Source organism: Sorex fumeus, unplaced genomic scaffold (genome assembly GCF_029834395.1).
Source record: "Sorex fumeus unplaced genomic scaffold, SorFum_2.1 ptg000061l, whole genome shotgun sequence".
NCBI classification, from domain to species: Eukaryota; Metazoa; Chordata; class Mammalia; order Eulipotyphla; family Soricidae; genus Sorex; species Sorex fumeus.
Genome location: NW_026606118.1, coordinates 22775840 through 22793130, shown reverse-complemented (window position 1 = coordinate 22793130; position 17291 = coordinate 22775840). Strand labels below are relative to the sequence as shown.

At 35.3% G+C, this 17291-nt stretch overlaps 1 protein-coding gene across 1 annotated transcript in view; it reads left to right on the top strand.

Annotated features, from left to right (window-relative positions):
* ADGRG6 (adhesion G protein-coupled receptor G6) overlaps window positions 1–17291 on the top strand; it is a 161994-nt gene that overhangs the window by 100454 nt on the left and 44249 nt on the right. The window contains exons 6-8 of the mRNA XM_056125999.1: window positions 10073–10158; window positions 12307–12359; window positions 14374–14436. Of these exons, the coding sequence (XP_055981974.1) occupies window positions 10073–10158; window positions 12307–12359; window positions 14374–14436 (202 nt within the window). The remainder of the gene's footprint in view (window positions 1–10072; window positions 10159–12306; window positions 12360–14373; window positions 14437–17291) is intronic.

The following is a 17291-nucleotide window of genomic DNA, read 5'->3' as shown; positions in this document are numbered from 1 at the left end:
CACGTGAATTCATTCTTAATGTGCTATAGAAGGCAAAGCTTCATTATACGCATTAATCACCTTATTATCTTTAGTGACAAGAAATGATTTCTATTTCTCCTCCCTATATTTCATGCATTAATTATAGGTTGCTCATCCATATTAACTGTCATATGCTCCTTGCAAAATTACATCTTTGTCATCTTTATTACCAGCTACTGTAAACTCTCCTAGTACTACACCACGCACTGTCACCACTAACATCCCTGTAACTAATAGAACCGATAGACAAAGGAATGGTAAGAAATCATTACCTTTTATGATTGTAGTATGTGTGAAATGATGAATATTTGTTTATATCTTGTAGGCACAAATGTTCAACATTTAATTATGCCTATATCATTATGTTGATTTCAGGTGTACAGCATCATTATTCAATATTTGTATATGTTCTGAAATGAACACTACATTAAAGCTATTATCTATAATAAGGAAACATCGTAGAGACGTAACAAACACCCAAAGGCAATAGAAGCAAAGGCCAGGAGAACTAGTCCATAGAGGAAACTTGCCACGGCTTGGTGGGATAGGGTAGGAAAGGGACCCGAGCAAAAAAGATGGAGGGAAACAGTTGCTCTGGACCAGGATGAGGTACTGAAAGGTGAGAAAATGACATGTCAGTAACAGGATTTTAAACTACAGTGTCTAAAGTGTGTCACACTGTGTCACACTGTCTAAAGAGGTGGAGATGGGTATTTAAAAAAAAGCAAAGAAAATAGTGCCTGACACAGAGGCAGGCCAGAGTGGGCAAGGAGTGGAACGAGGGAAACTGAGGCCATTTTTGAAGGGAAGTGGCCATTGGTGAAGGGATTGGTACTGGAACACTGTATGCCTGAAACTCAATCATGAATAAATATTATTTTTAAATTCACCTAGAGTCAATAAAAATTTTAATGAAAAGACTAACATCTATCAACATAGAGTTAAAATTTTTTTGTGATAAGAACTTTTAGAGGTATTTGAAATGTGCAATATAGGACTATCCCTTGCTGACTAATTGAATATTTATTTGGTGTTATTAACTATAGTCACCATGCTGTAGCTTTGTTTGACATTTTTTTTATAACTGGAAGGTTGAAAATTTATATTCTAAGTATATGAATGAATATTTAATATTTCAATGTAGTTTATATTATCGAAATCAATGCAACACTAGTAAAATACATAAATGTAAGTTTCTTTGCTTTCATTTCCACTCTAAAATCAGTAAGACTAATACATTCCTGGAACTATTCCTTTTTATTTTTAGTTAAAGTTCATTTAAAGGAAAAATTTAAGATCAAACATTAATTAAAAGAATTAATTTGCTTCATCCTAGAGATATTTAAAAAATTACTCATGATATTTGTCAGGTTATTACCTTTAGCAAGATAGGCTTTTAAAGAATTTTACAATAATATCTGGGAAGAATCACGCAGGACAAGAGCTGGGTGTTAAAAGTAGATAAAGGAATATTCTTGATAATGTTTCAGTTGTCAATATTGCAAACCACAATACCCAAAAGGAGGAGAGAGAGACAGAGACAGAGACAGAAAGACAGAGACACAGAGAGAAGAAAAGCCCCTCCCTTTGAGGCAGACTGGGGGTGGAGAGTGATGGAAGGGAGCCTGGGAACACTGGTGCTGGGAAATGTACATTTGGTGAAGGGATGGGTATTGAACTACTTTATGACTGAAATCTAATCATGAACAGATTTGTAAAGGTCTATCTCACAGTGATTCAATGAAAAGTTTTAAAAAAGAATTTTGCATTTGTAAAGCTTACATATTCATTTTTTTTACTGGAGCTAGCATTACATTGAAATGTTTGTTATATTTATATCAACTTGTATGTTAATATTTTTGCTCTAATTTTATTTGTAGAAGAATAATGATTAAAATGGAAATGTATAGCAACTAAATTATGGATCATATAAAAACTTTTTCCTGAATTTTTTATTTTGTTTATAATTTGCAAATATGCCAGATATTAAAATAAGAAAAATCCAAGATATGTTAGTGAATTGGTTTCTTATTTAATTTGCTACTATATGGGCCAAATATATATTCGTTTTTTGTAATTTAAAATAAGTGATTTCAGTTTCTCAAAATAAAAAGAAGTTCCAAATAGGTTACTTCACCATGCCTGGAACATAGTAATATTCTCCGATATAGAGAAGCAAGGGAATTTTCTCCATGCCTTTCATTTAGCTCCTGAGACCATGACCCCAAGCCCAGAGAAAAGACCCCCTTGTAGCTCATTTTTTTTCTCTTTGGTTTCAAGATTTGCATCAATTCCTCTATATGGCCATTTAAACTGGAAGTATGAAATATTTTATGTGCAGCATAGGTATAAATTTTACTAGAGTTATAAAGATCTGATTCAAGGAAGTGTTTATGGCTGTTCTGGTTGTTACACCATGGAGATTTATGAAGGAGCAAAAATTCCAGCGACCCCCAAGAAATCAACCGCAGTTAATGCTTCCAGTGCATATTTCTCATGGATTCCAGCCAGTAGATGGGAATATTATAATTCTAACGAAGTACTTTGCCCTTTGTATGTTCAGACAAAGAGCCTCTGTGACATTCTCCCTCTGGGACTGGCACATCCTCTACTGCCCAAGAACATTTATATGATGTTGCAGAGAGCGGGTTTGATGGAGTGGAGCTGTATTCACTCCATCATGTCATTTCGGACATTCTTGAAAAGAGCCTTGTTTCGTCCTTCCCTCTCTGCGTCATAACCTTCATTGGCATCCTAACAAAGCAAGTGAATGTTAGAGTTGGTTAAAATGGTTGACCACATGGGCCCAGGGTGGTGATAGATAGCACAGCGGGTAGGGCATTTGCCTTGCACACGGCCAACCTGGGTTCGATCCCCAGCATCCCATAAGGTCCCCCAAGTACTGCCAGGAACAATTCCTAAGTGCAGAGTCAGGAGTAACTCCAGAGCATCTCCGGCTGTGACACAAAAAGCAAAATAAATAAATAAATAAATAAATAAATAAAATAAAATGGTTGGTCATAGGAAAGAAAAAAATAATTCCAGATGATTCTTAATAAACATAATTTCAGATTTTAAAAATAAATATACTGAACAGTCATCACATGGTAGAAATATTCTTAACATTGCCTGCTTAAATTTTTATACCATGTGAACAATTTTACCATATCCTTGAACCACCTATACTAACTCCTTCATAATTTAATTTTTTAATTGATCCTCACTTGAATTCAAATCTTTGTTCTTTTATTATGGTAAAACTGATATGTTTATTTCAAAATGGAACCAAAAGTACTGCTTATTTTAAAAAGAAGTGAAACAGTGACACTGAGTTGGCCTGATGTCCTATTGCTATCTCACGTTGAGTTGTCTGAAGTCATTATCTTTTTAGAAAGGGAAGTATTAACAAAGCATGATCAACTAAGTGAGGTCTTTTTTTCCCCCTTGATGCAATTAAGTTTTAAATCACCAAAAAGAGCATCACACGTTTACCTTGGGACTAAGTGGGACTTTGTACACTCCAAGTACGACTACTTAAAACCCTTTATGTGCTGTCAACATTTTCAGATGCTATAAGTGATATTTTTATATTTCCTGGGAAAGTGATAGAATGAGCATTCTCAGACTTGTGAGTTGATATATTGGAGAATCTCATTTTATTCATTTTAGGAAAGATCGCCAATACTGTCACATCTGTTACTTACCTTACTTGGCTCTTTAAAATCTGACTATCAAATATTTATGTTGGGGCTGGAGCGATAGCACAGTGGGTAGGGCATTTGCCTTGCAAGTGGCCGACCCGGGTTCGATCCCCAGCATTCCATATGGTCCTCCGAGCACCACCAGGAGTAATTCCTGAGTGCATGAGCCAGAAGTAACCCCCGTGCAATGCCGGGTGTGACCCCAAAAAGTAAAAAAAAAAAGATTTATGCTGAATTTTTTGTCTCGATAGACCTATGTAAGAAAATGGGGTGGGATAAGACAATTTGGCAACAAGAAATTTTGGTTGAATATATATATATAGATATATATATATCTCTCAATAAAGCACCTTCCCACACTTTTATGAAAGATTCCCATATTTTGGTGTAATCACCATATTAAGGTGATTTTTGTTATTTTTCCCTGGCTACCTCAGGTCATAGATTGACAAAAATTGTCTTTTAAAATGCTTTTATTTAGAAACCTCACAAATTGTGCTAAGAAGTTTCTGGAATTCCCTCCCAGTGATTCTCCTTTAACCAGGTTGACAGGGCAATATGAGGACCAAAGATTTAATAGTGCTGCTTGGACATTGCAATGTTGGGGTTATCCTGGACACCATGGTGATACTTGTGGGCCTCTGGGCCATACCCTGTAGTGTTGTAGGAGCCTCTAGTTCTGCACTTCAGTGAAGAAACCATGTGGTACCAGGCAAGTACCACAACCGTGGCAAGTATCTTAACCCCTGCATTGTCTCTCAGCTCCAGAGCAATTTATCTTGTGATTTATGTTTTTAATAGGCATTTCAAAATATAATTAATTTAATGAACTGCACCCCAATTAAATTTGTGCTATTTACATCCCCCTGAAAAGGTCTTGGATTAGTTACTATTTACACTCCAAACTGCATCATTACTCTAGTACTGCAGAATACTGTACTTTGGTGAGTACAGTACAAGCAACTAAGTAGCACTGTAGCACTGTTACTAAGTAAGGAACTAAAATTGCACTAGTCCTTATTTTTATTCTAAAAACCTAACTTATAAGTAGAAATTATGGCACCAGTAATTTCCATTTTTTCACATAGGTTTAGTTTTTCAACTAAAAGAAGCCAATATAAAGGTATATGTATGGTCTGTATGGTCTGATTGTCTATATAAGTTTAAGCCAGGTGTCTTAAAAACATTGTGTAAGATAAACAGGGTTCTGGTCCTATTCCAAATGTCACTGTTGTGATAAAAATTCTGCAGCAGACCACAACACCCCAAAAGAGAGAGAGAATCAAAGGGAATGCCCTGCCACAGATGCAGGGTGGGACGGGCGCGGGATGGGGGTGGGAGGAATACTGGGATCCATGGTGGTGGAAAATGGGCACTGGTGGAGGGATGGGTATTTGATCATTGTATAATCAAAACCCAAGCACAAAAATTTGTAAGTCTACAACTATACCTCATGGTGTTTCACTAATAAAAATTATTAACAAAAATTCTGCAGTAGTAGGTTAAAGAAATAAGCTTGAATCTAAAATAACACTAGTTTTTATTTTGACATCAAGCTTTTCTAATATGTATTTTTAAATCTATCTTTTCACACCTTTATTCTTTGTACCTTTGAATATAGTTAATTAGTTTCATTCTTATAACTCCAAGAAACTTTTTTGTCCTGTTTATTTATTTTCACTTGTTTATGAGATGTGTTAAAGACTCCTATAATTGTCATCTTCTTGATGACAGATTTTGCCCTATGTTTTCTCTAAAGGTTATTTGGTGCATAAAGATTCACTACTCCTGACTCAATTGTGGATGGTGTATTTTATTCTCTGAAACAATCCCTTCCATCTCTTTAATTTTTTTTTATCCTATTTATTTTCACTTGTCTATGAGATGTGTTAAAGACTCCTATAGTTGTCATCTTCTTGATGACCGATTTTGCCCTATGTTTTCTCTAAAGGTTATTTGGTGCATAAAGATTCACTACTCCTGACACAATTGTGAATGGTGCATTTTATTCTCTGAAACAATCCTCTCCATCTCTTTAAATTTTTTTATTTAGATTTTTATTAGTGAAACACCATGAGGTACAGTTGTAGATTTACAAATTTTTGTGCTTGGGTTTCAGTTATACAATGATCGAATACCCAATCCCTCCACCAGTTTCCATTCTCCACCACCACTGATCCCAGTTTCCCACCCTGCCTCTGTGGCAGGGCATTCCCCCTTGTTCTCTCTCTCCTTTTGGGTGCTATGGTTTGCAAAAGAGGCATTGAGAGGTAATCATGTTTGTTCTATTGTCTACTTTCAGCACACATCTCCCATCCTGGGAGGATGCTCCCAACACCCTTTATTGGGTCCTCCCTTCTCTATCTGAGCTGCCTTTTCCCCAGCATGTGCGGTTGGCCTCCAAGCCATGGAGTAAACATCCTGGTACTTAAAACCTGGTACTCTGCTATTCTTGGGTGTTAGTCTCCTATTTTGGTACTTTATGTTCCCCAGATGAATCCAATCTTTCTATGTCTGTCCCTCTCTTTCTGACTCATTTTGCTTAGCATGATACTTTCCCTGTAATACCACTTGTATATAAATTTCATGACTTCATCTTTTCTAACAGCTACATATCCAAGAAACTTTTTAAAGGTATATCAAGACAAGAAAGATAGCAAAGATTAATTTGGGAAAAGCCTCTAGGTAATTAGAGTGTTCCCCACCCTATTTTTGTTTAAGCACTGTGATTTACAATACTGTTTATAGTGAGTTTTCAGGCATACAGTGTTCCAACACTACACCTACAACCAGAGTGTCAGTGTCCTTTTACCAGTGTCTCAAAGTCCCTTCCCTTACCCTCTTGGAAACTGTGGTATGTACATACAATGGGCTACTCAGCTATAAGAAAAGATGAAAGCATGTAATTTGCCACTACGTGGATAGAACTGTAGGGCGTGTATCATGAGAGGAACAAATACATAATTATTTCTCTCATATGTGCTATATAAGGAAACATAGTAAGGGGATAACACATGACCAATGGTCACAGAACCTGAGAGCCACCTACAGACTGATACCCCATTTATAATGGCAAACAATTATACAGCTATAACTTTTTAGCCTTCTTCCCTCCTCCCCCCTCCCACACCTGTAGTGCTGGGGATAGAAAGAACCCATAGAAGTATGTGGTCTTACCACTGAGCCACTGAGTCATGTACTCCATCCCTTAAGTATATTTTACAAAGAAATATCTATCATGAATTCTTCAGGCCTAAATACTATCATTAGGAAAATAAATAGGCTTTTGAAGTCTCTGAGAAGATCTGTGAAGGCTTTTCTACTAAGACATCATGGGAGTTTTAATTTTTCGGGGAGTGTGGAGAGGGGTTGGGTCACGCCCAGTGATGCTTGGGTAACCATAGGCCATGTAGGAGATCAAACCTGGATTGGCCACATGCAAGACAAGTTGCTACCTCCTGTAACTATCTCTTGACTCAACAAGAGTTTTGAATCTTTAGATGATCACTTAACTGCCAAAATGATGTGGAAAAGCCTATATCAGAATGTCCTAAGTGGCATTCTCTGCAATGACAATGCTTAAACTGTTTCCTTGGCTGAAGTCCCATGCCTTCAGTAGAAGTTTTATTTTGCTTTGAAAAGTCACTCCTGGATATTTTTTTATGATTTATTATCAACTGCATTTTCAAAGTTTTTAATATGCTCATAAATAGTTTTTGCTCAATAGTTTGGGGCTTAGTATGTAAATACCTCATTCTGAGGTTTTCAAAGAAAGATTGTTTGAAAATGATTCAGAAGACAAGAGAATCTGTAATACAAGGCACAAAGTGGTTGGTTATATTTCAACATTTTATTGAATATAGGCAAATTAACTTTAAGAATAACAAATAAGAATAAAATAACTATATATAAGTTGATTTAGGCTGTTTTCAATGTTCAATAACTTTATCGCTTAAGAAAGAAGTAAATGAAATGAAGCGAGGAAGAAAAATTTTAAAACTTAGTGAAAAATATTGTAAATGTTGGGAGGTTCTCATATATTTAAAAAGCACCAGTGATTAAAATTCTTATTTTTAATACTTTCCTATAATTTCCCTACACTCTTAAACAAACATGTGCTTCAGGTCTCCATCTAGTGGTGATTTTTTCATTTACTCTCCTAACACCTGTGAACATTCACAGAAGGTCCCTAGGATCCTAAAATAAATATAGAATTTTGGATCTCTATATATATCTCAGTTTGAGTTCCCTCTCAGTTATTCAGAATGTCCATTATTTGACATGACAAACTCTTTAGTATTAAAAGAATTTTGTGTGAGTTATTATCATTTGAAACACATCTCTCTAAACATTTTTTCATCATGGTTATGTGTTAAGGAAATACAAAAATAAAAAATCATTAAAAATCTAAAAACTTTAGGAACTGAAATAACCTAGCCTGCATAAATTAAACTCTTTTGTCTTTTGACATAACAATTTTATATTTTTTCATTACATTCAGGAATGGTAGTATTTAGCATGAAATTCTCACTGCTTCGATGGAAACATATTTTCTTTACGAGGATAGATTTCGACCTTACTAGAGTCCTAACTTTGTAATTTTTCTATTACCTCTCCATTAAATGATTTTGAAATTCCTTTGCATTGTTTCAATTATCAATTTTATTATTGATGTGTATTTAACTTCAGACTTTCCAAAACATAAGTGTGAAGAAAAATCATTGGCAGTAGTGGAGATGCAAAATTTTTGTCTCTTTTCAATCCTACTGTATTTGAAAAAGGTAATTTTCCTATTATTCAACTTTAGTAAGGTTTCCTATTGAACACATCTGGAAATATTTACTAAACCTTAGCTGGTAAACTTGATTTTCATTTAAGAGGAAGTCAGACTTCTAAAGATTGCTCTCAACTGAAAAAAAAAATCTCAAGACCTTCTTTCCTTTTTCTTCCTTTGTTTTTGGGCCACGCCTAACAGTGCTTAGGGTTTACTCTCACTCTGTGTTTAGTAATCACTCTTGGTAGTGCTCCAGAGACTATAAAAGTTGCTGGGGGTTGAACCAGAGTTGACTATGTGCAAGGCACTCTCCTTACCCCGTACTGTCTCTCTTGACTGAGAACCACCTCCCTTTTACATTGATTTTCTTTTATTTCTTTTTTGTTTTTCTTTTTGGGTCACACCCACTGATGCACAGGGTTTACTCCTGACTCATGCACTCAGGAACTACTCCTGGCAGTGCTCAGGGGACCATGTGGGATGCTGGGAATTAAACACAGTTCGGCTGCCTGCAAGGCAAATGCCCCACCCTCTGTGCTATCACTCCAGCCCACATTGGTTTTCTTTTTAATCCAAGTTAGTCCAAATAATTCTGTCCCCAAACACTCTCTGACCTCTCATTGATACAAATGACTGTTACAGGATTTTTATGAAAAATCTGGTTCATACCGACCCCATAACTGAAATGAAGTAAATGCTCCACCAGAGAGGGAGAGGGAAGAGAGGCATCCTGAGCCCAGAGGCAGTTAAATACATGTATGCCCGTTCTTCTTCCAGTGAAATCCCACACTTAGTCTTCCTCAAAGTTTCACATCCAGTAAAGACGTCTTATAAAAAATGAAATAAAAATTTGTATAAGCTGGTTACCACTTTACCAGCAAATTACCACTTTATAGAATTAAAAAAAAATTCAAACTGAGGGAATAGGCAGTATAGAACAATATCAAACCTTTGTCCCTCGACTTTAAGACTGATTTTCTATGAGAGCAATGACAATCAGACCAGAGGTGACATAAAAACAACAACAGAAAAAAAAAAAGGCAGAAGGGTCATGGGAGTTTTTGTGTGTGGCACTGTTAGTTGCATTAACTTTACATATTAATACCATAGACATTAACATGAGAGTAGCCATATCATATAACCTATAAGTTAAAAAATACTTATTAAAGAATAAGCAATGTCAGAAGCACAAAGATTCATGAACTTTACATACTTCATACAGATGTTGATTTATAATGCTGTGTACCTGAAACATGCGATTTTATATGCAATATTCTGTAGAAAATTTTACAAGATGCCTAGCAGACAATTTATTCAGATGATAATTTAGAAACAATGAAAGCAGACAATTGATTCATATGATAATTTAGGAGCAATAAATTATCTATAGTAGTAAACTGATTACGATTTCTATGAAATTACTTAAGCCAATCATCAGAACCGAAATATCTTAGAAACTGTAATTGTGTGGAAGGTGTTTCTTTTAAATTGTGTGAAATTGTGATAATCACTTAAATGGATATTTCTGTGGCTGTGAAATATATTTAATGGGTGAAATCCTATTTCCAATGGGCAGATGGAATTTTATACAGAATTTCTGTAGTGATTCAAAACCTGCTTCGTCACCCTGAAGTAAAAGTACAGAGCAAAGTGGCAGAATGGGTAAGTGAACTTGTAAAATTTTCTTTCTAAGTTTTAAACCTTTAACCTCTTGAAATATAACAAAGGTTCTGTTGTGTGGGTAATTGGAGCCACAGACCATAATGGAATGTAAGTGCTCAACATGAATGTATAGACAGATCCATAGAAGTGCTTATGCAGAGAGAGAGAGAGAGAGAGAGAGAGAGAGAGAGAGAGAGAGAAAGAGAAAGAGAAAGAGAAAGAGAGAGAGAGAGAATATTTGAATAAAGAACAACCAAAAAAAAATAAGGCTAATAGATTATTGACATGTGAAAAGAAAACCACCACACAATGGAATTGTGCTTTGATTGGAATCTTTATTTTGTACCCATATAATTTTTTAGCACAGTTTGAAAAATTGCATTTCTTCTTTGTGTAATTATTTGAAGGTTTGATTCAAAACCCAAAATGCATCAAATTATATGTTATGAAAATCTTTTACCCATCCTAGTAGCCTTGTAGCTTATCTGCTTGAGAATCAACCCTTCTACTTGGAAAACACTTTTTTTAGTTTTATTCTCAAATTTCTCTGTGTGTTTTGTATTCGTGTGTGTGTATGTGTAAAAATAATATATACATTTAAAGGCCACAGACATTATTTTCTTCTTTTTTGTTAATGAACATAATTTATAGTCTACGCAGTATTGAATTTTGTCATTGTCACCCTTGAAAATATATTTAATATCTGTTGCACATTCAAGAATATAGGGGGCAATGTCTTAACTTTAAAGCAACAACTTTTAAAATAAGTTGACCTCAAATATAAGAATTGTAAAAGATGGGGACAAAAGAGTGAGATAACATGACAGAATTGAAAGAAAATTCTGTTTCTTTTTGGATAGATAAATTAACCTTAATAACTGTTTCAAATGCTTAAAAAATTGTTTCATTTCTAAATGAAGAGAGGATATTACAACAAAGAGCACATTCGTGAATCCTATTTATTCCAGAAGTGTTCATTTTTCTTTTAATCTAGTATGATTTCAAAAAGTAAGCTTTACTTTTATTCTCAGATAAAAACACCTGATGTTATTAATTGTGAAATTTAGTATATGCTGCAGAGTATTGCTTTCGACAATGTATAATTTTCCGTTTACATTTATTTCATGAATGGTTTTTTAGTATAGCATAATTCTAATCTGAAGCTAAACTTTACTAGAAACTCAGTTTAAGATGCAAGACACTGACTATATGTGTGTGTGTGTGTGTGTGTGTGTGTGTGTGTCACAGAGAACATACAGTGGTATCCTTTATTCATATCATATCACTACTATTTATGATTTCAAATAATTTTTTTCTACAAAAATTCTTAGAATTTACATTGTTTAGAAATGCTTCTAAAGAAGTCTAAATGCGTTTGGAACATCCCCCAAAAGTCCTTTGGAGATGGTGATTGTAAGATATCATATCAATAGAGAAATTCTGTTTCTGATAGTGCTGAATAATGCATTTTGATCGTTGTTTATACTAAAAGCACTTTACTGCTTCATTAGATGCCTGGTGCTCAGGCCTGTAAAGACTTTTCATAACCATCCTTCACATTAATGTTGAGCTTAGTATTTTGTTACTGTGTTTACATTGTTGACTTAGACAGTTTTATTTCTAATATTTGTATGAGATGATGATTACTACTAAAACGGTTTTTCTTCTCAGGGTTTCTTGAATGAAATTGTGAAAAGGTGTTTATTGTGTTCCTCTTCCCTCTTAACACTGCTCAGTGTTTTAGCTAATTTGAAGGGCCATTATAAAAGGCCTAGAGGCCTCGAGAGGAAAATAAAGTGTTTCTTAACAGACATATTGGATTTCCAGTTTGGAATTTGCTGCTTCTTATTTTGGTAACTTGGGACAAGTTATTTACTCTCCCTGAAACTCAGTTACTTTCTCAGTAATGTGGTGGGGCAGATAATACCTATCTCGTTAGTTGTTGTAAGGTTGAAAAATAACATTTGTAAAATTCTTGGCATATGATAATCCAGTAACTGTTATCTTACCTTTTGTTCACTCATTTAGCCCTCCAGAATTTTCCCAGGGACTTACATAATTAACAACTTATCTTTGGGGCAAAGGGTGATTTGATTCAGTTAAAAAACTGTATGACCAAAACTCATCGTTTTTCATTGTATTTTTTAGCTCAATTCAACGTTTCAAAATTGGAACTACACTGTGTATGTGGTTAATATCAGGTAATTATAAGAATGAACTATTTCAGAACTAAAAAGTGGTCTCTGATTTAGCACCACTCTCTGCCTTATTGATTATACCTAAGTACACATCGACAAAAGTACACTTACACACAGATGTACTATATTCTGGAGAAAGCAACTCCATAAAATGTTACATTTTGCACAAAACCTTCAGAGCTGTAACATTTTTATTGTCATTACCAAGATTATTTTTAATACAGTATTTAAAATTTTAGCACGCATAAAGCATACTTTCTCTTTCATGTAAGTCGCATGTATATAAATCTATGTATTATTTCAATGCATGTTATAAAATGTCCTCAACTTTAAGTAAAAGTAAATTAAAGGCCCTCCCGTTGATCATCGATTTGCTCGAGCGGGCCCAGTAACGTCTCCATTGGAGACTTTGTTGTTACTGTGTCTGGCATATCGAATACGTCACGGGGAGCTTGCCAGGCCCTGCCGTGTGGGCGAGATACTCTCGGAAGCTTGCCGGGCTCTCCGAGAGGGGTGGAGGAATCGAACCCAGGTCGGCCATGTTGGCTGCGTGCAAGGCAAATGCCCTACCGCTGTGCTATCGCTCTAGCCCTCAACTTTAAAAGGATGGTTAAATATAAATGAAAGTTCTTTTAGTGTCTTTCCATATTTTATTGAATTATCTAAAGCACTCACTAAGTGCCGTACTCTCCAATTTAGAGACTATTTTTCTATAGAATTTCTAGCTTCTCAAAATTATCTTTTACTGTTCTTTTATTTAAGTATTCCACTTAGTGCTTGGCAAATAATATCACCTCTCTATTCACTTCTGTACTTTGTCATCACGGTCCTTTCCCTTCTTCCCTCCCTCCCTTCCTCCTTCCTTCCTTCCTTCCTTCCTTCCTTCCTTCCTTCCTTCCTTCCTTCCTTCCTTCCTTCCTTCCCCCTTCCTTCCTTCCCCCTTCCTTCCTTCCCCCTTCCTTCCTTCCTTCCTTCCTTCCTTCCTTCCTTCCTTCCTTCCTTCCTTCCTTCCTTCCTTCCTTCCTCCTCCCTCCTTCCCTCCCTCCCTCCCTCCCTCCCTTCCTTCCTTCCTTCCTTCCTTCCTTCCTTCCTGTCTTCCTTTTCATGGTTTTATTAAAGTATAATAGTTTATTGAAAGAAATTTACTTCAAGAAATGTGAGGGGGCTGGAGCACAGTGGGTAGGGTGTTTGCCTTGCAAGCGGCCTACCCAGGTTCGATTCCCAGCATCCCATATGGTCCCCTGAGCACTGCCAGGAGTAATTCCTGAGTGCAGAGCCAGGAGTAACCCCTGTGCATTGCCAGGTGTGACCCAAAAAAAAAAAAAAAGATGTGAGGGGAGAGATATGTGTTCAGAGAGAACATGATTTTTCTACGAGGTAGAAAAAGCTCTGTATTTCTTTCTTTTCTTTCTTCCTTTCCCTCCCTGCCTCCTTTGCTCCTTTCCTTCTTCCCTTCTTCCTTACCTCCTTTTTTTCTTCACACCCACTGATAATCAGGGCCTACTCACAATTTGATTCTCAGCGATCACTCTTCCAATACACAAAGTACATTCTCCAAATCCTTTTAACTATCTCTTCAGTCCCTCACAGTTTATTCTTAATTTGGCTTTCTAGCATCTATTTTATGAATTCTAAATACATTTATTTAGATATATAGTTAGAAGTATATTTTATGAAGTCAAGATTTAGAACCACATAGAAAAAGGAATGAAATGTTCAGAATAGTGCATTCAGCATCGTTACACAAGCTGAAGTCAGTTTCTACCTATCCAGACGTCTCATGTTTTTGAGTATCTCTTTATGCATTGTGAGCATGAAAGCAAATGCGAAGAGCTGTCGAGTTTTATTTGATTATGGAATCATTATGTCAGAAGCGAGTGAAAGAACCTCAGTATACACATTTGGAACAACTTGCTTCTTTCTGTGTGCTTTCTGCCTCTCCATCTCACCCCCTCAAATTCGATTCTTTATGATGTAGCAGATGGATTCATAGCTAATATATTTGTTTGTGTTACAGCTTTCACCTCAGCTCTGGAGAGGACAAAATTAAAGTCAAAAGAAGCATTGTGGATGATCAAAGGTATCACTGACAAAGTCTTCCAGAACGTCTTTCTTGTTCCTCTCTGTCTTGATTATCTAGTAGATAATTGAAAAGAATGTAGTGTGAGAGAAACATTTTAATTAAATAGCTTAAATTAATTCTTCAGTGCTAATGCATGTTTTTTTTTTCTTGTAGTTAAAACTACAAGTTTCAAACTGGGTAGATTGTATATCTGATTAAGATGATTCAGAATCAGGACACTTAAAATTGATTAATTTTTTTTAATGTTTTCAGTTATTGTCATCATAACTCAATAACTTATTTCAAATGTAAAACAGAGCTTCAAAAATTAATTACAGCTTTATTTAAAGAACTTATCATAGTCTTAATAGAAAGAAAAAATAAAGTACTTGGTCTAAGTACCAGTACAGGGTAAGGTGCTTGCCTTGCACACAGTTGGCCCAAGTTCCATCACTGGCATAGCCTGTGGTTCTTGGAGTCCCTTCAAGAGAGATACCGGAGCACAGAGCTAGGATGAAGGCTTGAGCACCACTGGCTATACCCCCAAAGTCAAAGAAATAAAAACTGAGTATCTAATGTGAGGAGTACTAAGATTTCTTTGATGGAGGGTGGAGGGTGTCACTTCCAGCAGTACTTGGGGGTGTTTTGCAACCACTCATGGCAGCACATTGGTGGGGAAACCCTGTAATTCGGTGGCTCATACTTAGGGCTCCTGCATATTTTCTTATTCAAAAACAAGATAATTTTCTATATCCTACATTTAAAAATTGATATCAGAAATATGACTACACCAAGTAATTTATTCTATCTGGCCACCACATATGTAATCAGTTGACTTTTACTCCTACTTGACAATGGTAAAATCAGCCCTTATGGGTATGTGTCATACCTGAGAAACTGTTTTGAGAGACATTTAAATTCATGGAATCACAGTTTTCTGTCTCTCAAGTCTATGTGTAACTTAACAGATTTTAGGAAATCATGGGCAAAAAAAAACAAAGACAATGTACTTAGGAAGATACACACTAGTTTTCCTATGGTGTTAACTCCTTGGCATTGCTTTAAAATTTATTTGAGTCTTTCCCTCTCCTTTTTGCTTTTCTTTACTGCTGTTAGCATCATTGATAAAACTTTGCAGGTCTTCATAATTTTTCTCCCAACAGCTACCTACTAGTTTTCAGTTTCTTTGTCCCCCAGACTGCTGTGTTCAATTCAATTGTGACACTTAACACATGCTGTCACTGCAAATAGTGCTATGTCATCTAGACCGAAAGCCAAAGCCAGAGATGGGTTTATTCAAGTTCAGAGTAATTGATGGTAATTCCAGATAGATATTGACTTAATCAAGGGATACTTTTGCATAGACCATATTAAATATTATTAAAATATCATTGTCTGTAGCACTGTAGTACAGTTCTCTCATCGTTCATTGATTTGCTCCAGCGGGCACCAGTAATGTCTCCATTGTGAGACTTGTTACTATTTTTGGCATATTGACTATGTCAAGGGTAGCTTGCCAGGCTTTGCCGTGATGGTGGGATACTCTCAGTAGCTTGCCAGGCTCTCCAAGAGGGGCAGAGGAATCAAACTTGGGTCAGCCACGTGCAAGGCAAACACCCTACTCGCTGTGACAGTTCACCATTATATTTCCATTTGTTTATTCATTCTGAAATGTTTCTTATATATGGCTATTAAAGAATTAGATTGTTTTAGAATGAAATGGCTTTTCAGAATAAATTATGCGAACTCTAGAACTCTTTATCATTGAAGTTAGTAAGATATTTAAGAAAGTAGAACTATTCTTTAATTTCATCTACCCATAAATAGCAAATATTTTGTTCTTTTTGTTTTTGTCTCAGAAATGTTAATTTTATTTCATTTTAATTTATGCCTATAGAACTTTATAAATAATGTAATTTCCGTTCTACTTTATAGTCATAGAACTCCATATTACTGTTAAAAACAATGCTATATATATGAACCATAACTAATATCAATAATACATGCTTTATCTAATCCACTAATACACATTTCTCCTCAGAATAAGGAGAATAGGAAATTTTTGTTGCACAATAGCAGCGTTCTCATATAATGGAAAAGTTTTCTTTTATAAATAGTCATATAATTTTGCTTCAGTGTGAATCATAATTTTGATTTCTTCTACTGACCATAGTTGTGATTACAGTTGAATTGAAAGTTGTATTGCCTCAAAATATAGAACCAAAATCTTTGATGGTACTTCTAGGATTCATTTGTCTTTCTTATAGATATTTTCTTTTTTAAAATTTTTTGGTGTGGGCCACACCTAGCAATACTCAGGACTTACTCCTATGACTCTGCACTTGGGTATCACTCTTGGAGGGCTCAGGGGACCATATAGGATGCCAGGCATTGAACCCAAGACCGCCACTTGTAAGGCAAGCGCCCTACCCAGTGTACTATCTTTCTGGCTCTCATATATTTTCTATTTAAAAATATTTTCTTTTTAAAGATTAGTCTATATCCTAACCAATCATTACATTTTGAGGTTGTATTATATAATGAACTTGCAATGTCTTATAAAATAGAAAGTTGTTTAGCGAAGTTCTGGAGAAATTCTAACACATTTCTCAATAATAATAACTAAAAATTTAAAAAATGAGTCATCAAATTAGATTAATTGAAATGTAATTTTTCTATGATCATTAATTCTGTGTTAAAAGAAAAATGTAAAAGTAACCAAAGTGAGTTCTTCTGCTTATGTTACAAAGTATTACTTAAAACATTTATCAAAAAATGGTATTATACAATGAGTTTGTGCTGTGGTAGCATTGTATGGTGCTATCATATAAAATCTATTCCTAGTGAAAAAATTTTACTTTGGTTTTTGGGCC